The sequence below is a fragment of the Myotis nattereri genome (assembly GCF_964212035.1).
Source record: "Myotis nattereri genome assembly, chromosome: 5".
Taxonomy (NCBI): domain Eukaryota; kingdom Metazoa; phylum Chordata; class Mammalia; order Chiroptera; family Vespertilionidae; genus Myotis; species Myotis nattereri.
Genome location: NC_138080.1, coordinates 39,301,556 through 39,324,844, shown reverse-complemented (window position 1 = coordinate 39,324,844; position 23,289 = coordinate 39,301,556). Strand labels below are relative to the sequence as shown.

The window sequence follows — 23,289 nt, the reverse complement described above, 5'->3', positions numbered from 1 at the left end:
TATATATATATTATATATATATAATATATATATATATATATAGTTTTTATTGATTTCAGAGAAGAGAGAAAAAGAGACAGAAACATCAATGATGAAAGAGAATCATCATTGATTGGCTGCCTCCTACACGCCCCCTTCCCCATCCCCCACCTTAGTGGGGATGGAGTCCACAAACCCGAAAACCTGGCATGTGCCCTGATTGGGAATCAAACCATGACCTCCTGGTTCACAAGTTGACGCTCAAGTGCTGAGCCATGCCGGCTGGGCTGAAAGGAGATTTTTAGATCTTCTAGGAAGAAAGTAGAGTTGGTTGGCACAAGGTGAAAGAAAGTTCCACAACATTATGTGTGGGCAGAAGAGGAGCAGATGGGACCTCATTTCAATCAATTCAGCTTTTAAGTAGTTCCTCCTTTCTCCACCTGATGAAATGGTGTGATGTTCTGTTGAAGGGTCTTATTCTTATTTCTCATCCTACTAAGCTATTTGGTTTTAAAGTGTATATTTTCTCTCTCCATGTGCATACATAATATATCTGCATACATAAATTATTCATGTGTTTAAAAATCTTCACAGATTTTATTTTATAATTTTTCTGTTATTGCTCTGCTTTCATGTTTTTCTGCTCCTTCATTCCCCACTACCTTTCTTATTTTTAGACATTTTGTGGGGATAATGGGGTAGAGTATTTATTATGAAATATTGACAATTTTATTAAAATATTCTGTGCTACTGTTTTTTAAGAATGAAAATATCACTCAGGAGCTTTCTTTGTAAAAGTCAGTCATTACTTAGCTCCCAAACAGAGAGTTAAAATCTACCCACTGTATCCTTTTATGATATATTTTAAAATATACATGTTAAATATATTTTAATATATTTTATGTATTTTAAGAGGTATTATAATGTCTTTTACTAACTGTGGGAGATGGGGCTTGGGAAAGAATAAACTAAGAGCTCATTCCAGGCATCAGAAAATATTAATAATTTAAGGTAACATTCAGGAGGTTATTTTCAATAACTCAAATAGTTGATTGCCCCCCAAATAGCTGGTGTTTTTCTACTGAATAATTTAAGGTAACATTCAGGAGGTTATTTTCAATAACTCAAATAGTTGATTGCCCCCCAAATAGCTGGTATTTTTCTACTGAAAATATAATACTTTCAATAATTTTAATTTTCTCCTTATTTAATTCAAGCAAATTACAGACTCATCTTGTCTCATTCTGATGATGGGTAAGAAATTGTATTTAAACTGGGAAAAAAGAGCCCAGTTTCTTCTAAATTTTGCCATATTTAGGTATTCTGTAGTTGACCATGATCATTCTACAGGATGCACAGAGATCTTCAGAAAATTATTGTGTCAGTAGAGATGGATGCTGCCTTAAGAATGCTGAATGAGCCGAGCCACCCACGAACCAGGAGGTCATGGTTCGATTCCCAGTCAGGACATATGCCCGAGTTGCGAGATCAATCCCCAGTGTGGAGCATGCTGGAGGCAGCTGATCAATAACTCTCTCTCATCATTGATGTTTCTATTCCTCTCTCCCTCTCCCTTCCTCTCTGAAATCAATTAAAAAAAACATATTTTTTAAAAAAGAATACCAAATGAAAATCCAAATCCGCAAATGCTGACTCTCTAATTGCATAACTATGAGATTTATTGGGAGACTCCTTTATAATGGAAATCTCCCTCTTATTAAGATGACTGATTAAATGTTCAAAAATATAATACAGCCAACTTTTTAGGAAGACACATTAATTTCCATTTATTCACAATAGTATAGGATAGATCTGTATTGTATCCTGTATTTTACATTTTGCTTATTTGGTTAAGGAGGGGTAGTATTTAATTGACTCAAAGTGCCCTTTTATGAACCTGGTAAAACCTTTCCAGTAGCAGGTTAGAACTGCAGCCCTAACTTACCCAGTTGTAACTGTGGTTGCCATAGTATATCATAAATTTTGAGAGAGAGAGAAAAAGGAGTCATCATTAGCTGTTATGTAATAGCAGCTCTCCACTGTCCAGAGTCTCAGTGATTCAGTTCCTAGGGTAGCTCTGGGTCGGACTGGCTTACTGTGTAATACTTAGCCTTGAACCAGCGGTTACCCCGCCAAAGTCTAATATATAGCACTAGAGTTGCTGACCTGATTTCTTTTGGTGGAGCAATTACTGTGAAGGCAACCATGCTGTTTTCTCCATTCTGTTACCTTTTGACTTATAACCTGGCCTGGTATTTAGGGGAGAAAAGAATAGGAATTTTTCCTGAGTCTGTTTCTTTCGGGAGATAATTCTTCTATGAGAATGTAACAGTTTTTCCATGCTGATAAGCCACACACCCTTCTTTATTTTCAGTTCTGCCCTGTTTGCCAACAGAGACATGACCATTGATTGGCCTTAAATCTCTTCCTAGTTTACAGGTCTTTAACTGTACTTGAAATAGGGTCCTTTTCCATAAGGGAGGACATCCTAACAATTTAAGGACTGGTAAGGCCGCTGTTTAACCCTGGGTTGATCCATTTGAAACCCTGATTAAGTAAAGACAAAGTACTTGTCCCTTGCCCCTCTTCCCATGCGCAGTAGGGCCACTGACTCCCAGTGCAGTGGACTCTCAGTCCTCTGAAAGGAGCAGGACTGGATGGTCTTCAGACTTACTTTAGCATCAAGTCGGCAGGGGACAAACTAACTTGAATCCAGCTCTAGATAACCAGAGAGAAACAAAGGTGCTGGGCCTGGAGCACCCCATACTCCCACCCACATCCTGCCACACGTTGTAAGAGTCTGGGAAGGCCCAGCCTGCTCGTTCACCCTGTTTCTTCTGAACCCCAGTACTTCTTTGTTTTTACCACCTCCCTCTCTGCTCTCTTTGCCCCTGTTTCTTCTGTTCCTTTAAGGTGAGTAAGTGCAGCTAGAGAAAGGATGCGGATGTGATGTTTACTAAATAAAGGTGTTTTTTAATCAAGAGGGTTTTTAAATCAGAAAATTAAATTTGACTTATTATGTTTTCAAGTTCTGTGGCTCATGCAGAATGATAACCAAATAGTGTACATCTTGTTAGCAGTGGCCACTTCCTAAAGCTAAATTGTAATTTCTCGAGAGATCATGTGGCTGCAGAAGCTTATCATGAAGAGCTTAGTTTTCCAGGGTTTACCTACAATTTCAAATCCAAAAAAGTCTAAGTTACTTTCATTTGCTCTAAAGACCATTTTTCTAAATCCCTTCATATTCATATCATTTCTATAAAGGCATGACCATCTTGGACAAATATCACACCTAACAAAGATATATACTAGTAGGGGTAAAGGAGGAACTTCGTAAATTGTACGGTGTAAAGTGAGTAGTCTGACCTGATTTCTGACAATCCCGTATTTCCATCTGGTGATACATGACTTTATTTTTTAGTGCATTTCCACCTTTATGAATATACTGATCTTAGAAGATTATCTACCGATTCTCTTTTCCATTTCTAGTCACCAGGGATTCATTGACTTTGACTGTAAATCAGCTGGAGCTTATGAAGGTATCACAGTGCCAGTGAGTCACAAAGGCATCTGCTAATTTTCATTCACTCTCAGAAAAGAATAAGTAGTTTTCCTTCTCAGGGGAGTTGAGTGATTATACTGCTTCATAGCCATTCTTTGAATCATATAACATTAAGATTTGACATGATTATTCTTAATTGACTTGGGACTAGACAGACAAGTCTCATATTTGGTTTCCCTTCAGATTTAATAACATACAGGCTTTGAGAAGTGAGCAAATTCATTTTTTCTGCTGAATATTACATAGCATTATTAAGAGTACAATACTGTGCAGAGAATATAAAGTTATGTCCCATTCTCTTGCTGAATCCATAAAGTATTGCTAGAAAGCTTATCTAAGCTCCCCTTTCCCATTTCATATTCTCCATTATCTCTTTCCTTTTTCTTCGCAGAATCTCTCTCAAACCAAAGAAGAATTTTTAGGATTCATATTCATTTATTTATTCAGTAAATATTTACTGAGGGTTTACATGCCAGGATAAGCATTGAGAATGCAATGGTGACAAGCCTGATCGCACCCTTTCGTAGAATTTATAGTCTAGTGCAGGAGTCAGGAGCCAAATCTTCCCTCACCGCCTGTCTTTGTAAATAAAGTGTTATTGGAATATAGCCATTTTCATTCATTTACCTATTGTCTGTGGCTGCTTTTGCACTCAAATGGCAGACTTATATTTAAATAATTGCACCAGAGATGTTACAGTCTGCAAAGCCTAAAATGTTTACCACTTGGCCCTTTACTGATAAAATTAACCAATCTCTGCTCTGATAGGTATGGTGGGGAAATAAGTGCAGGTGGGAACCTGAACAGCCTTTCAACCTTGTTAACACATTGCGCACCAGTAGTTTTATCGCTAGCTTTACCCAGTGGCCAGATAAGTTTCTATTGAACGAGTACAAAAAACGTTTTACAAAGTATCATAACTTCAAAATGCAATGGGTATTTAATTTTAAGGCATGCCTTTAACATTTATGTAAAACACTGTGTCATATGAAAACACGAGAGTGCTCGTGATCCACCTGCAATGTGTTAAGCAGGATGAATTCTCCTGGGGAAGTGGGCCAGTGGTGGAATGTTGTAAGAAGAGAAGTATTTTGGACATCACTGTGGCTGCTGGGTAAAAAAATAATGAAGAAAGACAGTGAGTGCCTGTGTTGGAATGAGAAGCACCAAAGCATAGTGGTTAAGAGCATGAGCTCTTGAGACATAAGGCCTAGATTCAAATTTTGACAAACACCCCCACCCCCACCCCCACCCCCCTGCCTCCCATGTACTGATTCTGACATTAGGTAACTTCTCTGTCAGATTTTTTGTCTGTAAAATAGGGATGGTAATTATAGAAACTAACTCTTGGGATTAAGTTATATATGTGAAGCACTTAAACTATAGTGTTTGTAATTGTCAGTATTATTGCTGTTGTGGTAATCCTGTTAAGAGGTAAGGGTAGAGGAGAGAAGTGGGCAGATGCAGGAGCTATACAGGTGATAGGATTGGCAGGAATTCATGAGTGATTGCATGTCAGTAGGGTAGAGAAAAGAGAATAGGAAGTGAGGATGAAATGCAGGTGTGTACTTGATCAGTTGAGTGGATGGTGGTTCCAGTCCCCAAAGTAGGAAAGACAGTAATTGAAATAGGTTTATGATGTGGGGTCAATGTTAAGTTCAGTTTGGGGTTTCTTAAATTGAGGTATCAGATTGATATAAGTAGAAATGATCAGGAAGCAATTGACAGTAAGGTCCAAAGATCAGAAGTGTGGTGTGGGCTAAAGAAATGGAAGTAGAAATGATCAGTATAAATCTGGTTGTCTAGCTTAGAAGCAATATAATGCAGAATGAAGGTGGAATGACACATAGACTTTTAACAGAACTGTAGAGAATACCAATAGTTAAAATTTAGACAAAGATCCCTTACATTCAGAAAAGATCAAAATAGTTTTTGGAGGAAGATGAGCATGAAGTTTGAGTCCATTAAGTATTCCCTTGTTGAGGTAGCTGAATTTGAGAAATATTTAAATTTGCAATTTTTATGTAGACATAGGCCAACATACACTATACTATCTATAATAATAAAAGTGTAATATGCTAATTAGACCAGATGTCCTTACAGACGTCCTTCCTTCCAGACAAAGCTGCAGAGGCGGCAGAGGCCCCAGACCACAGTGGCGGGCTGGGGCCGGGGCCAAGGCCCTTGCACGAATTTCGTGCATTGGGCCTCTAGTGTGTTTCATAATTTGGCTATCTTGATTTTATGTACCATCATATTCCACATTCTTCCAACATGTAATTTTTCCTTTATAGGATATCAGGCAACATAGTGGATGCTATGGTTATGGATGTTGATATCTGATGACCTGTTTAATCTACTTTTTTATATTTTTTGACATTTCCTTCCCCTCATTTTTTACCTCCCCAGTTACTGATTTACTGCAACCTTCATGTAAAAAATTGAAAAGGGGGAGAATGTGTTTCTCTTTTTTTGGGTCCAATATCTTAGAGTTTTATAATGATTTCTCTATTTTAATTTGTTTACAACACCGCCATAAGTGAGTATAATTTTGGAAAGAGCCAGGAGATGAATTGGAGAACTGGACACTTTTTCCAACATCACAATTACTTCTCAGCTTCAGTGCCTGCATCTCTAATACAGTGAGGTTTGGCTTCCTCTCGTTAGTAAGAGTTAATTCTCAAAAGAACCCTTAGGACTTCATGAATATAAGGTTTCTGGCAGCACTGCCTCCTACCTCTTCACCTCTGATCTTTATTAGGGCTCACAGGTCAGGCTCCAGCTAAGTCCCTCCTGGAGGGAGTGCTGATCAGAAAGGCCTGATCCAGAGCCTTATCTGCCTATAACACATGCCTAAAGAAAGGCATCATATTTATAGAATCAGGCTGAGTGTTGCATTTTTTATGTTCAATTTTGTGTTATCAGAGGAAAATTATGAAACAACTTTGAAATGTACCAAAAAGATTACTGAGTATACTATCTGACTCAGCTTTCTAAGGTTACCTCGCCCTTTTATTATCGTTGAGCTCTTTTACAATCCCGTAAGTGATAGAAAACTGAAAGTAATGCAAAAGGTTCTTGTTCATTGAAAAGGAAATTGTGTACTGTGGAATGCAATTGGTTATTGCCCTCTGGATAGTTACCAATTTCACCCGTTTTGTATCTACTTGTAAATTCTTTGCAGTACTCTTTTTTTTTTTTTAATTTTAAGATTTTAATTGACCAAAAATCTATTCCAATCTCACAGTGCCAAACTGGAAGTGGTTATGAGTGCTCCTTTTTTGCTGTATTCTTGATGTTTATATATTTGTCTGTTCCTTGAATTTGCCTTTCAACCAGTTATAACATCTATGGATTTCCCTTTAATTAATGAATCAATTGAAATCTATGTCCCATGTGCAAAAAAATTCTCTCGCTATATATACACATGTATGTTTATACATGCATATAACATCTCTAGAAAAATTTATAGAAACTGCTGGTTATGGTGGCCTCTACAGAAGGGAAGGCAGGAAAACTTGCTTTTTGCAGTTTGCCCTTTTGAATCCTTTGGATTTTGTATCATACGCTTATATTAACTAAACAAACAGATAAATTTTTAAAATTCATTACTGGCCCTAGCTGTTTTGGCTCAGTGGATAGAGCGTCAGCCTGGGGACTGAAGGGTCCCAGGTTCAATTCCGGTCAAGCACACATGCCTGGGTTGTGGGCTCAATCCCCAGTGGGGGTCGTGCCGGGAGGCAGCCGACCAATGATTCTCTCTCATCATTGATATTTCTTTCTCTCCCTCTCCCTCTCTGAAATCAATAAAAATATATTCTTAAAAAATTCATTACTGAACTCTAAAATCAGTTCTTAGCTAGTCCTTACCAAAACATCAACATCAACTAAATTCACATTTGAATTAACTGACTCTGAAAGGAGATCTTTGTCCCTAAATAAACTACCAGTACATAGCAACCTACCTGTCAACATCCTACCTACAGCCTTATTTCTGTACCTTTTAAAGCAAAGCTTTCACCTCTATTTTTAAGATAATTAACACTGTAGAAACATTTGGTCAGATGGTACCTATTCTATTTTGAACCTATTAAAGGATCACAATCTTAGTGTGGAGGTAGGTGGTAAACCAGTTAGCCTGTTTTGCAGTTGTTCTAAATTCACATTATCAATTCACCTTGCCTCTTGCCCAGCTATGCATACTCAATAACTCCCCTAGTCTAATTATAGCTAGCGGCTCTCCCTTTAAGCTAGAGGTTCTCAAGCTCGGATGCACAGTGAAATCGCCTGGGAGCTTTTAAAAATCGGGATGCCCAGAACAATTAAATCATAAAGTCTGGGGGTGGGAAACTGGTACTTTTTAAAGCCCTGGGGTGATGCTCAGGTTGAAAAGACTGCTTCATGCAGAGAACAGTACTGGTTTAGCAGAGACTTCATATACTGCACCTTGGGAGCAAAAGCACTGTGAGTCCCTGACTGGAAGATCAGTATTCGTGATGAGGAGGGTCCACACAGAAAAGGGAGCAGCCTTCACCGAGTCTCCTTACATGCAGAGCCTATTTTCCCCTGGGTCACCTCTGGAATGGGAAAAAGAAGGGATTGGGTGTGATTTAAAAGCCCAAACTGACTTGGTTATAGTTATTAGAGCTTTTTTTAAAAAAAAAAAATAGTTCTCAATTCAGCTGAGGTTTCACTGAGTAGGAAATACCAAATTGGGACTGCTGGGTGCATATGCCTGCCTTGTTCCTCTGCCATTGGGGGCACAAAGCCAGCCTAGTGATGAGTGGCATCTAATACCACTGCCACCATATGACTGAATTACTGACACAAAACTATATTTGTTGTACACTGGTCAGCTGGGAAAACCACATATTGTACAACTAGAGGCCCGATGCATGAAATTCATGCAAGCGTAGGCCTTCCTTCTCCTGGCTTTCCTCTGGAACCTGGGACCCAGGCTTCCCTCACAGCCCCGGCTTTGTCTGGAAGGTGATCTGGAAGGATGTCTGGTCTAATTAGCATATTACACTTTTATTATTATAGATGTGACCTATTAAGTGTCTATTATTGTCAAAGGTCCTAGAACTTCACTGCTCTACCCCACAACACTGGGCTTTGTTAAGAGGTCTTTGATAGAGAGTTAGTTTCAGAAGGGGAGAAGTGAACAATGCATCCATCATGCATTTCCTTGAAGATGGTAAAGCAGGGAAATGGTCTATCTCTTGGCATGCCCTTCACTCCCCGAAAGGTATCTTCTCATGGGAAGTCCTGATTACTGGCCTGCTTCGGTTTCATGCTTAAACCGTTTTATTGTTGCCTCTGCCATTTTTAAAACATGAAAATTGGTATCATGAACTCTGCTGTGGTTTGCCTTCATGTACTCATTGTATATCCCCCTCCCTTTTGTATAGGAAGACAGAGATGTCAATAACCCCATGCCTAACCGAGGAGGCAATGGACTAGTTCCTGGGGATGACAGATTCAAACCTGTGGTACCCTGGCCTCATGTTGAAGGAGTAGAAGTGGACTTAGAATCTATTAGAAGAAAACACAAGGCCAAAAATGAACAAGAGCACCATGCTGGAGGAGAGAACCAGAGAGACATAATGCAGAGGCAGTATCTCACTTTTAAGCCTCAGACATTCACCTACCGGGATCCTGTGCTACGCCCCGGGATCCTCGGTAACTTTGAACCCAAAGAACCTGAGCCTCATGGAGTGGTTGGTGGCCCTGGAGAGAATGCCAAGCCATTGGTTTTGGGACCAGAACTCAAACATGCAGTTCAAGCCAGCATTAAAGAGTTTGGATTTAACATGGTGGCAAGTGACATGATCTCCCTGGACCGCAGCGTCAATGACCTACGGCAAGAAGAGTAAGCACACGTCCTCTTCTTTCTAAAACGGGGGCAGCTATTGTTTGATAGATATTTAGTTAGATGCTTAGAATGGAGAAAATATCTGTGCCTTTATTTCAAGGAAATAAGAGGATCTTTGGTCTGCAAAATGGCCAGAGGAAGAGATCTCTCCATTTATGTCTGCTAGGACATGGAAGGTATGTCGTAGAGAATTCTGGGATCTTCCCCATGAGCCTTGCTCAGAATCTGGTCCTCAGACTGGCATCAGTCTGTGAGCGTTTTGTTACCAGTCCACAGTGAGAAAATGAGCTGGCACCAGGATGTAAATCAACTACTAAGTACTTTGTTTAGTTCAGCTGACAACCTCATGACAAAATTTTGTTGATGTGCTGCTTTTCATTCTGGATCTAGCTCCTTATTTTGTTGTGGAACAATAGCAATAGTAACACTGCTCTAGACTAATACAATTAACTAGATATTTATGTGTCCATTCATTTTTTTCCTCTCAACACCAAAACTCGTGAGTATGCCAAGGGAGCACGCAGACCGATAACATTATGGCCTAAACTTTCAAATTCTTTTCATGTAGTTTAATTTAAAGTAAAAGATTTCCAAGTCTTAGTTTTCAATTGATGGTAATTATTGAATGAACTCAAAGCTTTTCTCTTTCAGTTTATTCAATAACTGGTTCTATTCCTCTAGGATCTAAATCGTGTCCATTAATGTGGATGCATATTTAATTCACTGCTACTAGAAAACTCACAAAATGTATTCCTGATGATGCATTATTAACTAATCCTCATTTTAAAAGGTTAACACAACACATGCATGCGCACACACAAAGTAAAATTTTGTACCTGACATAGTGCTACTCAGTAGACTTTGGACATTAATGTTTATTAGAAGAGTGAGAGGGGGGTGAATGAAATATGTGAAAAAATAGAAGGTGTAGAAGTATAGAGCCATGACGGTGAGAGGCATAACCTCTTCTACGGACAAGAGTTAGAGCATCTTAAGGAACTATAAAGGGAGAACCTTGGATCAATTTATTCCTAATCAAAGTAGAAATTTGCTTTGTTATAGGGTTGCCGGATTTCACAAATGGAAATAGGGGTCTCTCAGTTAAAATTGAATTTCAGATAGCAATGAGAAACATTTAGTATAAGTATATCCCAAATAGTATATGAGACATGCTTATACTTAAAATTTTTATTATTTATCTTAAATCCAAATTTAACTGGATGTCCTATATTTTGTTCGGCAACCCTTCTAGTCAGCACAGTGAAGATAGTTCTTACAGAGCTAGAACTGCCCTGCACGTACCCTTTAGAACCCATAACAGCATCTGCAGTCCCTCCTCTGGAGTAAAATAGAGCACTCAGTCACAGCACTCGTCTCTGTTATAGAGGTTCTCCAAGAGCCTGCTGATGGCCTTCTCATCACTGTAACGGGGAAAGGATGGGGACGGTCTAACATTAATGACTTTCCACGACATGCCTGAACTTCCTATAAGTTATCTTATTTCATTCGCACAATGAAACTGTAAGAGAGTTCTTACCCGTGTTTGTAAAGTCTGAGACTTAGCGTTGTGCCTTCTTTGTATTCGCCTAGCAGAATGATGGTACAGCTGTGCTTCCACCCAAGGTGGTTTGGTGTGAGGGCCCCTTCTCCTCCCAGCACACACCTCAAGGTGTGGCAGTGTGCCTCCATGCGTGTTACAGTACAGTCAAAGGGTGAGCTCAGTGTAGAAGCTGAGATTTTTAGCACATGAGTTATTTATAAAAGATAATCTTTTCAAATACCAGTATAAATCTAGCTCACTTTTTTATATAAGAAATATGTTAAGAAAATCAGATGACATACAAGGCAGAGCAGTGCCCAGGATTAGAGTTATCCTCCCTGCCTCCCTCTCCTTCACCCCTCACATCCATTCTGTCTGCAAGACCTCTTGTTGCTGCCACCAAACTATGTCCCAGATCATGTCTGAGTGCCCTTCTCTCATCTCCACCGCCACCACCCAAGTCTAGGCCCCCATCTCTCTTGGACTCCTGCAAGAGCCTCCTTCCTGTATCTCCATTTCTACCCTTGCCTCCTACCTTGCTCACACAGAAGCAATGTGGTGTTTGGGCCCACTAATGTAGCTTATCTAAAACCATTCTTTGCCTTCCCAGTGAACCTGAAATAAAACCCACATTCCTAACCATCAGCAGCCCCATGCCGGGACCCTTCCCTGCCTTGCCAACCTCATCTGCTACGATACTCCTTGCCCACGGTGCTCCAGCTGTGTCAGCTCTTCCGGGTTCCTTGCGCCTGCTCTTCCCTCCTCAGGAATGAGTTTCCCTTCTTGAGGCCGGCTCCTTCCCATCCTTTAGGTCCCAGTTGAACCTCTCTAGCCATGCTGTCCAACTTGGTAATGCCCTGCTTTATTTTCTATGACTGCTCTCTGGCCATCTCTTTCATAGCATTCATCAAGTTTCTTAACTAGATATTGGTTTATTTAGTTGTTTATTGATTACCTTTCTTACTAGAAGATAAGCTCTTGAGAGCAAGGAATATGTCTGTTTTCCTCACCAGCTACTTTGAGTAACTGGCAACTGGGAGCTTGGTAGTTCTCTGTTGGTTAATATCTGTCGAGAGGATGGATGGATAGATGGATGGATGGATGAAATGGATGGATGAAATCTTCCAGGGTTCAAACCTAGGCTTTATTAACAGATATGAGATCTTAGACCAGTTATTTACCCTCTCTAACCCTCAATTACATAATTCTTAAAATAGCTCTAACAATACCTGTCTCTAAGGACTGGCATTATACTTAAATGACATTAGAAACTTAACTCTTATCAGCTGTTTATATTGATATGGCACATTTGAATGTTTTCAGTTGCTATTTAACTTTGATGTCTCTGTTGCTTTTTGCAAAACATAAATGTCACACACTGCCTTATCTGCATCATCTTCCACAATGGCAAAGCCTTCATCTCGCCTTTGATAATTTCAGACACAACGGTTGCAACCCTTCTAGCTCTCCGAGTCTTCCTTGCTCTCCTGCACTTTCCTTCCTTTCTGTCTGTCTTTGTCTCTCCCTCCTCGCTCCCTTCCTTCCTTTCCACAGTGCATCCCTCCTTTTTTCTTCTTTCCTCCCTTTTTTCTCCTTTCCTTCCTTCCTTCCTCCCTCCCTCCCTCCCTCTTTTCCTTCCTTCCTTCCTTCCTTCTCCCATGTCTTGCCAATTGTTCCCCATGTTCTTTTTTCTTGCACAACCAGAGCAGTTCCTAGAAATAGGATTATTGCAAATTTCTGTTTGTCATTCCTCTATGTATGTATGTCCAATCAAATAAAAGGACCCAGGGCCATCTTAGCAGATGCTCGCAAACCCCTCTTTAAAATTCTCTGCTAGTGAGAAACCTTTTTTTATACTTCAAAATACTCAAACATGGTAACCCCCAGAAACTTTTAAAAAACTGAATACAGATTATTTTTTAAACTTGATTCTTCCTCAGACTTTTTTAAAAAAATGAAACAGGCTTCATTCCTCTTTGAGCACATAAAATTCAATGTAGAGTAATGAATAATTTCTAGGGAGTTATTAATAAATGAGAATGTGGACAGTCAAGAATTTTCTCTGGAAAAAAAAAATGGCAACAACCAAGAAACACCCCTAAGTTTTGTACATTATTTAATATGCATTAGCACTTTCCTGCTTTTACTGGCAACATGCAGCATGTTAAAAACAAAACATACATCCATATCTCTCACACACACCCTCCTTCATACTCATCCCTGTGGAGAGCATGCTACAAGGAGCCCATCCGAGACTGGCTTGGCATTGCTGACTTTCTGAAGCTTTAGAGTGTCGGCCTTATCAGCCGTGTTCTCTTGCCTCTGTCATATAAATGCGCCACCTGCCCTGCTTGGAAACCACTGCTGCGGGCAGTTTGTCCAGCTGTGACATCTGACACTGTGGTTAACTTGTTCGTTTTTGTGGCTGCTCCATGGTCTTTTCAGATGAATGTTCTTTTCCTTACAAGCAGGACAGACCTGCCCAGCTGCCAGCATGACTCATAGTTATGTATGCTACAGCTTTGAATTACATTCTCTGGCTGAGTAATTTACTGGCTGTTGATTACTTGTTAAGAGTGAGTAACAGTATTTTGAGTGAACTGGAGGCCTTCTTTTTTAAAAACTTGAGCCAAAAATGACTTCACTTGCCTTCACACTTATTTTCTATAAAAAATTATATGATTTTCTTCACAGTTCAACAGATATTGAGTAAGTCCAACGAGCAAGGTACTGTGCTAGCCCATCGGGGGATGAAACAATGAGAAAAATATAGTTCCTGCCTTCAAAGGGTTCACCATCTACCCCTGGAGAGGGGAAAGGATAGCATAATATAAAAGCCATAGGAAAGGTGTGAGCAACATGGCATGGTTCAGAGGAATGGGAAGCCACGTGGAGTTACAGGGGAGTCCGAAAAGGAGTCATTGCCTGGCCAGTGTGCCTCAGTGGTTGAGCATTGACCTATGAACCAGAAGGTCACGGTTTGATTCCCATTCAGGACATATGCCTGGGTTGCGGGCTTGATCCCCAATGTGAGGTGTGCAGGAGACAGCTGATCAGTGTTTCTCTCTCATGATTGATGTTTCTATCTCCCTCTTCCTTTCTCTCTGAAATCAATAAAAAAATTTTTTTTAAAGAGAAAAGGATTTATGGAGGGGACACTAGGGACGGACCCTGGAAGATGAGTAGGGTTCCCCCAAGTAGAGGTTACAAATATTGAAGACATGAAGATAGGCATTGACTAGGAGGAAAGCAAGTGGTATCGATTACTTGGATCAGGAAGTGTGTGTAGAGAAACAAAGCTGATAGGTAGGTTCATGTTTAGAAGACCACGATGCCATGTACAAAGCCTGTACTGAAGTTGGTAATCAGGGGAGACCCACTGAGTATTTATAAAGGGAAATTTAGGGATATCAGTGTGGTAGAGGTGTCTAGAGTGAATGGGGGGTGGAGACCTGTTAGAAGCTTAATAGCGTTACAGAGGGAACTTCAGTGAAGGTTACAGACCAGAAAAAGGAGACTCAATGTAAGAGAACAGGGTTAGTTAGCATCAGTAGGCCTTGGCAGCTGATCGAGTGGAAAGAGGAATTAAAGCTAAATCCAAAGCCTTGAAGCGTATTAACACAAAGAATGGTGCCACTGACAGAAATAGGGTGGATAGAATTGACAAGCTTCTCTGCCCAAAACTTGGTTGCCTCAATCAGTTGTTTCCCCGGCTTTAGAGGAATTCACGCAGAGCCAGTCAAGGAGCCTGTTTCTGGGGAGAGGTGGAAAGTTCTGTTTGTGAATATACTACTAGTAGATTTTTCTTCTAATAAAACTTGGGATTTTATTTTCTTTACTGTGAGCTACTGCTGATGCAAATTCATGGAAATTAGGTTTGCCCTCTTTCAGCCCAAGAAGACAATCAGAGGTGTATAATGCAAACGATTTTGTTTCAAACAAATGAATTAAATATTTTGACTTGTTGAACAAATTCATCTGTTTTTAAAATTTAACCTTTCCTCCTACCTACATATCTATTGCACTTCCATTTTGTAGAAAGTTATGTTAGTTGCATTTACAAAGTGAAATAACAGACATTAAGGTGCTTCAAAAATTCTAAGAGCTATGCAAATGTTAGTTATTAATAACTTTCTTGCATTTGTGGGAAATTGAGGGGTGTTTTAAAAAGAGATTTTAGTTTAGAATACACTTTATACTTTATACACCAGATAATTTTCTTCTTATCTGATTTCAAAATGCTGATTTTTATACTCTTAATTTTATTTAAGGTGAATTATGGTCATGAGCTTTTTCCTCCTCAACCCATGTTAAAGGCTCTCTTTGATACCTTTGTTCAGAATGTAGTGCTGTAATTACAGAATAGATGCTATTTTCAAAACATTGATTTAATTGAAATGCTATAGATTCTTGTTTAATTTCAGTTTCTACATATTCCAACCCAGGGGTTTCAGTTAGAGCTCACTGAAACTCTAAGGACTTGCTCAAAGTAATTAAAACAAATCATCAGAATAATGTATACATCATGTGCGCACGTGCATACACACACACAAACACATGAATCACATATATGCATATATATTTCAGTACTTTGTTCCAATTTCTATTACCAGATTATATGGTGGTTCCATATGACCCATCTAAACTACACTGGTCACAATTATTAACAGGTGATCCTTTTCTCTCATAGATTGCCCAAAATATGTCTCATCTCTCAAACTGCTATTTGGTGGCCTTAGATCTAATCTGTAGGAAGCACATTTGAAGTTGGTTTAGATGACCCTGGATGGACGTGCTGCTTGCTTTATGTCCAAAAATTATTATTTTCTAACTGGCCTAAGAAATTTTACTCTTAGAAGCTACTTTTTGTGTGTTCTGAGGTTTTCCAGATTAACTTTAAAGAAAAATTGTGTTCTGATGCCTGGTTTCTTCTTTCTCCTTAACACACACACAGACACAAACACATACAGCCATTGCCCTTTGGAATTATCTCAATTATGAGGGCAGAGCTGACATTTTGTTTAAGGTCCTGCCTGCCAACGAGATGTATTTAGCCAAATTGAAATTATTATAGTGATCGGGGATCACTTAAGTCACCCCAATTTCCACAGCAGTTTTAGAAGGGCACCACATTTATGGAGTAAGCCTACAAAAAATGGAAACAGGGGTAATGTGTTGCTTGAAGGCACCATTAGAAAGTAGCAGCAATCTTGCCTCCCTCTCCTTGTTAGCATTTTAGGGTGGCTCACTTCTCTCGGCGAAAACATTCTTCTAATGTGGAGACCGCATATGGTTGATAGGTCCTTCCCACTCTCTGCTCATTTTCCAAGTTGCTCTATTAAAAAGAGACTTAACTCCATGTCCCCTCCCCTTAGGCTCCCTACCCCCAAATTCCACCACCAGAGCTCCAAAAGCATAAAGTATGCCTGATAAAAAAATATTGTAAACTTGGGTTGCTAGGTTTTGTTGTTGTTTGTTTGTTTGTTTTTATAGTCCTTTGCCCCCCAACCAGAAATTTAGAATAAGTTCCCTGGAGGCTAGTTAGGAAAGATATTTATGGAGGCACCACTAGATATTCCACAACATTCCCCACCATTGACAGGCAATTTCAGGAAAACCTTGACTCTCCCCCTCGCCACCCCCCCCCCGTCCCGCCCCCCCACCCCCACCCCCACCCCCACCCCAGGCTAAGTTTCCCACCAACAGGAGCACTGACACGGAGACTAAGGGGTGATTTTATACCCTCCCCGACTGGGGTGTCTCCGTTTTGGAGCTAACAGTCATTTCAAGATACTTAGTCATTATCCTCCGCTATAAGGTTATTAATTCCTCACCGAAGGGAGAGCCCGGCCAGTAGACCCAGACATGCCACAGTGCAACGAGGATGTCAGAACACAGGCCCTCCCTCAGGAGGTTGGCACGACCCCCTCGGGTAACTCGGCTCAGACTAGAGATGCAGGAGGGCCCTTGGACACAGCCTGCGACTCTGATGTGTGTTTCCTTGGTGCACATTGGCTCGCGTGTGTTTAGTAAATAGGGAAGCAGTGTCAATTCAGTGTGAAAGCCCTGGTGCTTCTAGATTTCCTCCCGCATGTTAGCGTGATCAGGATTGTGGAAGTGATCAGGGGCGAGGTTGCTCACAGTGAAAGTGGCCTTCATAACCACATATTCATGAGGACTGGGAACAGCGAACAACACCGGCCATCCTGCAGAAGTATTTCTCTTTAGTGTGTGAAATGGGAGGCGTCTAGTGTCTTCAAGATACACTACACTTGCCACTATACTGAGCCGCCTGGGGAGCTGCCAGTGCAGCCGAGTTGCGGAGAGGAAATTGATTGATGAGAAAGGCTCTCTCTGGATCATACTCTTAATTTTGGTAAAGTTACTCTGTATTAGGAGCGAATGTCTCCAAGGACCTACAGAAAGGAAAACACAAATCCCTGAGTTTAAAGGTTTGCGATGCAAACCGCAAATGTCTGTGGCGATTTTAACTGTGCTGATTGATTTTCCTGAGGTCTCTGGCCCCAAAGTTCCCTCAGTTTTGAGTGATCTGGTGCTATCCCTATCCCTGTTTTTCCTTTAAATCCTATAGTTTTCTTTTTCCTTTTCTTTCTTTCTTTTCTCTTTCTTTCTCTCTCTCTCTCTCTCTCTCTCTCTCTCTCTCTCTCTCTCTCTCTCCCTTCCTTCCTTCCTTCCTTCCTTCCTTCCTTCCTTCCTTCCTTCTTTCTTTTCTTTCTTTTTTAAAAGCATGATTTAACAAAAGAGAAGGTTTACCCCGAACAAAAAATCTATATGGCCGGGTAGCAGAAGTGTCTGTCTTGTACCTAAAGGGTAGTCAAAGCCAAACTGCTGCGCATTAGGCATAGTGTGACTGCAAAGTCATAAGGTGTTTTCCACATTTGAGCTGAGTAAGTTATATGAAACTGGCTAGCTGGTTAGTTGCTAAGCCAAGCATAAACCAACATTTAAGAAAAAGAAGAACCCCAGCCTTTCCATGTATTCTAGAAGCACAGCAATCATTCTGAAAGATGGGCAGTCAGTGAGAACTCACATTGGCCACTCATCCAGGAGAGACTGACCCGCGTAGAGCCAGGCCTCACCACTGCCGTGATAGGCTGTGAAGAATCACAGCCTCAGTCCTTCCACATTTAGATTTTTCTATGGAATAGCTGGTAAAAGGGCTGGTTTGGGAGAGAAGCAGAAGTAGGATTCGGGGAGGAGGGTAGAGAAAAGGCTTTATAAGTGGATGAACCAGGTCAGAGCCTGCCTTCCTCTCAGGTTAACTTTCAAGCTGATGCCCACAGCTCCATCTATGGGGCACTTTTGACAGCTTCCCTCCTGGGAAAGGCAAGTCCTTGGAGAGAGCTGTAAAGCAGGGATCATCAGTACCAATTGTCTTTTGTTTTTAAAAATACATTTTTATTGGTTTCAGAGAGGAAGGGAGAGAGAGAGATAGAAACATCAATGATGAGAGAGAATCATTGATTAGCTGCCTCCTGCATGCCCCCCACTGGGATCAAGCCTGCAACCCAGGCATGTGCCCTGACCGGGAATCGAACCGTGACCTCCTGGTTCATAGGTCGATGCTCAACCACTGAGCCACGCCAGCCGGACCCAGTTGTTTTTCTTATTCAAGGATTGTGGAAGTAGTAATATGAATAATTTGTTGTACAACTTCTTGAATGCACTTATAAGTTAATTATCTTTGCTCATTTTATGTGAAAAATGCACTTGGTATATATTACAAACAGAATTACCCTTTCATCATTCCTATGACATAAGGTGAACAAACTAAAAAAGTAAAAAGGCCAAACTAACTGCACGAGTTTAAATTATATAAAAATATCATTTAATTCAGTAATATCTTGTAGTGTATCACTGGGAAATGGCCCGTAGTTTCCCTTTCCTCTTCACTGAATCTTGTAGTTCATGTGTAGGAGGAAAATCACACTTTTGATAACTTAGTAATTTATTTTAGAAGGAACACTGCCATTTTAATCACAAGAAAAATACCCAATATTCTCCAGAATAGCAAGTCCCAGTGAGCAAATCAATGCCAGGAGAAAGGGCTGTGGAGGAAGCTTTGAGAATTTAAACGGCATGTTCTTAAGCCCCTGGAGATACACAACCGTCACTTTAAAGGAAAGAGTTGTAAAGCCTTCAGTGAAGAAGTGAAAAACCAGCTGCTGCTTTCATCCTTTGTGAGGCAGGAGCTCCCTCCAGAGCCCAAACATGCTCAGCGGCAGGCCTGCTGGCACGGAGTCCTAGGGAGAATGTTCACACCAGCCGCTTCTCGGGATGAGAGAGTGGGGGAGAAACTCCTAAAAGTCAGGAGCGTGTGTGTGTGTGTGTGTGTGTGTGTGTGTGTGTGTGTGTGTGTGTGTAGTTTGTGTGAACCACAACATATTCGGAAAGTAGCATCAGATATTCTTATTTAAATCAAAGGAGAGTCTATTCTCTAAGCAGGTAATGAAACAACCTAGATTAGGGTTTGGCTGGTTCTTGACCTATATTCTGTCATTGTGGTGCTCATCTCTAACTTCCCTGTCAGATGCCAGGCACTGGGGCTGGGGAGGAGGGCTGGAATTAAGGCAGGTGTGCTGGGACATATCCCATCGACATAGAACGACCCAGAAAGGCAGGTTCCAGCCCCAAGGCATTTTTCTTTTTTACATTTGTTTATGTGGTTTTGGAGAAATATTTCTCACTTGCTTTAAATATATTTTATTGATTTTTCACAGGGAGGAAGGGAGAGGGATAGAGAGTCAGAAACATCGATGAGAGAGAAACATCGCTCAGCTGCCTCCTGCACATCTCCCAGTGGGGATGTGCCCGCAACCCAGGTACATGCCCTTGACCGGAATCGAACCTGGGACCTTTCAGTCCGCAGGCCGACGCTCTATCCACTGAGCCAAACCGGTTTCGGCCTCACTTGCTTTAAATGAGGGGTAAACTATATCTTCTACTTCCACATAATTCACTCTGTCACTGATGGTGCTTGGGTCCCTTAAGACAGAGGGGTCCTCAGTACATGACAGTGGAGGTCAACAGCATCATTGTCCATTTTCTGAGCACCTAGTATGTGTCTGGCAGTGTGCCAGGTTCTTGAATACACTATCTCCAATCCTTACAACCATGCTGAAACAGCATATGTTTCCCACGGTGTTCTAGAGGGTGGAACTGAGGCTCGGAGAAGTAGATAACCTGACGTTCATAGAACTAGAAGATGGTGGCCCTGAGTTTCAAACGGGGCTCCTACCCCGCATCACCTTCTTAGTGATGCTCTACTAATGGCCAGGGGGTGCGTGAAGTACATTACAGGACCTTAACTTTTTAAAAGAGAAAAGGTTAGAAAGAGGGGCCAGGAAAAGCTTTATGTCTCCTTATTGCAGAACCGTTTCCTGCCTCTGAGGCAGGATGCCTTAGTCTCAGCATTGTTGACATTCTTTGTCATGAAGACTGTCCTGCACATTTTAGGGTGGTTAGCAGCATCTCTGGGATCTACCCACTAGATACCACTGACACATACACACACACTCCCTGTCTCTGGCTGTGACAACCAAAACGTCTCCAGACTTTGCCACCTGTCAGTCACCCTGTGCGGCAGTCACCCCTGATTAAGAATCACTACTCTGAGAGATCAATCAAGGTGATGCTGGGGGGAGGGAGTGTTACTTATAACACAATATGACTACCAGAGGTGGGATTTGTAGCATCGTGGGGAAGAAAAGAGGGAGCTGTCAGTGTTTTTAACTTGTTTTAAACCCAGAATCCTTTGCTCAAACGACTTCCTAGGCAAACTCTGTGCTTGGGTTCTTTGCACCTCCTGGCTTCTCAGCCCAGTTTGAAAACACTAGACTAGATGTCTCCCAAGGTCTCTGCCATCTTAAAATTCATTTTTTGTATGTCTCTACCTCCCAGCCCCCCACCCGGGTCTTCCACGCTGTTCCTAGATACAAAAGCTGAATAGAACGCCTGGCCCGCCAGCAGCTGGCGTGCAGCTGTTATCCCTCCAGCTCCACGGACTGCTTTCCGCTTGGGTTTTGCCTCTTCCTGCTTCCTGGAAGGGCTGAGAGGCCTGGCCGCCCCTGGGCCTGGGCCAGGTCTGACAGCTCTTCTTGGAAAGTATCAATAGCTAGGACGTCTACTGCCTTAGCCATGCGGTGTCTGTGCAGAGGCGAGCCCTGCTGTGATTCCGGCTCTTTAGCCGTATGCAGTTTGGCAAAACTTGCGCTTGGTCTCCAGCCCCTGCACCCTGTGCCCAACCTGGCAGACAGAGCATCAGACTGGCTGCCAGGATACCAGGCTCAGCCTTCTTTGGTTTCTCCAGAAGCAGGAAGGGAACCAGGATGGACTAGCGAGAAGACAATCAGCCATTTCACATTGCCAAGCTCAACCCTGCTAGCATCTCCAGGATGTAACCCTGTGCTGAGCGCGTCTCCTCCTGTTAACCTTTATGTGTGCCAGCTGCTGGGAAGCCCGTTTGGCCACGTCACCCAAGAAGTCAGAGACTTCCTTCTTCCTTTCCAGGGGCAGCTGCTGTTTGGTGAATATTTATATACATATGCTCATGGTTTTTAGAACATAAAAATGTGTTCTGTGTTCTACAAGCTCTTCAAGGCTCTGCCATGGTTAGCACTCTGGCACCTGGGCAGCAGCAAGCAGTGCCAGCTGTGTAGAGTAGCGAGGTGGTGCAGGCACTGTTTAGAGTAGTGGGATGGTGTAGGCCCCCTCTCACACTCCGCGTTCTTCTCCCACTCCCTCTCCCACGTGCTCTAGAATTGCCTTGAATTCCTCCCACTCCCATTCCTCGTTTCTGTCTCTTCCACTGCTGCCCTCTGAGTCCCGTTCTTTGCTTTCATCTCTCCCCTCCAATGGCCCGGATAAGGGGCCGATCAGAATGGATGGGAGCCCAGGGCCTAAGATGACACTCTTGGAGTTGCCTGGCAGTTTTTAATGGGAATGGCTTAGAAACTTTAAACCTTGCTCATAATGTACTAAATGTTTCATAAACTCATAGAAGCTTAGAACTAAAGGGGGCCACAGTGTCACTTGGTACTGTTCCTTCTTTCTGCAGATAGGGAACCTCAAGTCCAAAGAGTAGTGACTGTCCAGGATTATATGATGGCCAGGAAGGAATCCACATCTTCTAGGGTAGTGATGGCGAACCTATGACACTCATTTTTTTGGTTGATTTTTCTTTGTTAAATGGCATTTAAATATATAAAATAAATGTCAAAAATATAAATCTTTGTTTTACTATGGTTGCAAATATCAAAAAATTTCTATATGTGACACGGCACCAGAGTTAAGTTAGGGTTTTTCAAAATGCTGACACGCCGAGCTCAAAAGGTTCGCCATCACTGTTCTAGGGCCTTTCACCAAACCAGATAAAAGATCAGGAATATCTGTGTACCAGAGCAGTCTTTTTGTTGTTGTTGTTTTTTAATTCTCATCTGAGGATATTTTTCCATTGATTTTTAGAGAGAGTGGGAGAGGGAAAGACAGAGAAATATCGATGTGAGAGAAACACCTCGATTGGTTGCCTCCTGCACATGCCCCGACCAGGGTCCATGCCAGGGAGGAGCCTGCAACCAAGGTACATGCCCTTGACCGGAATCAAACCCAGGACCCTTCGGTCCACAGGCCAACGCTCTATCCACTGAGCAAAACCGGCTAGGGCCAGAGCAGTCATTTTAAATGTAATATTTGCCATATACATTTATGAAACATTTTTATAGTAGTAGAAATTTTATTTAGGAGCACAGAGTATGTCAATCAGTCCCAAAGCGACTCTCTCTTTAAATGTGTCCACTTAACATTCCAACTATCTGTAGCAAGGGCCACTGTTTAAATCTAAGTTGAAAGGTACCATCCTGAGAAGAGAGCAGAAAGGCCCCAAGGTGTGGTCCCAGGGCAGATGTGAAGGGAATGGGCGCTTTTACCACTGCGCCATGCCTGGCACTTAGATGTGTTCCAGGCCAGCTTCGGAAAATCTCACTTGGATGCTAAGGAGATGCCATGAGGAGCTGTTTACCAAAATGTCTACGGAGCTCTGGGAGGGCAGTTCTCCACACTTGAGAGTATGTGCAGATCACCGTCCAGTGGGTTCTACAGCAACAGGAAACCATGGCAATGGTACAGACTGGCAAGCATCCTTGGCAGTGGCCTTGCCTTCAAGTGGGCACAGCAGTAGGGCCAGCATCACAGGCCCTTTGCAGCAGGGTAGCACCTCAGGGAGCCTGAGCTAGAGGAAAAGGGGGGCACTGACTGCCTGGTACCTGTGGGTACTGAGTTCCTGAGTGCACCGGAGGTATACCTTGGGATCCCACA

At 41.8% G+C, this 23,289-nt stretch overlaps 1 protein-coding gene across 2 annotated transcripts in view; it reads left to right on the top strand.

Annotated features, from left to right (window-relative positions):
- GALNT7 (polypeptide N-acetylgalactosaminyltransferase 7) overlaps positions 1–23,289 on the top strand; it is a 132,257-nt gene that overhangs the window by 56,289 nt on the left and 52,679 nt on the right. For both annotated transcript variants that reach the window (XM_081090924.1, XM_081090923.1), the window contains exon 2: positions 8,953–9,413. In XM_081090924.1, coding sequence (XP_080947050.1) covers positions 8,953–9,413 — 461 coding nt within the window. The remainder of the gene's footprint in view (positions 1–8,952; positions 9,414–23,289) is intronic.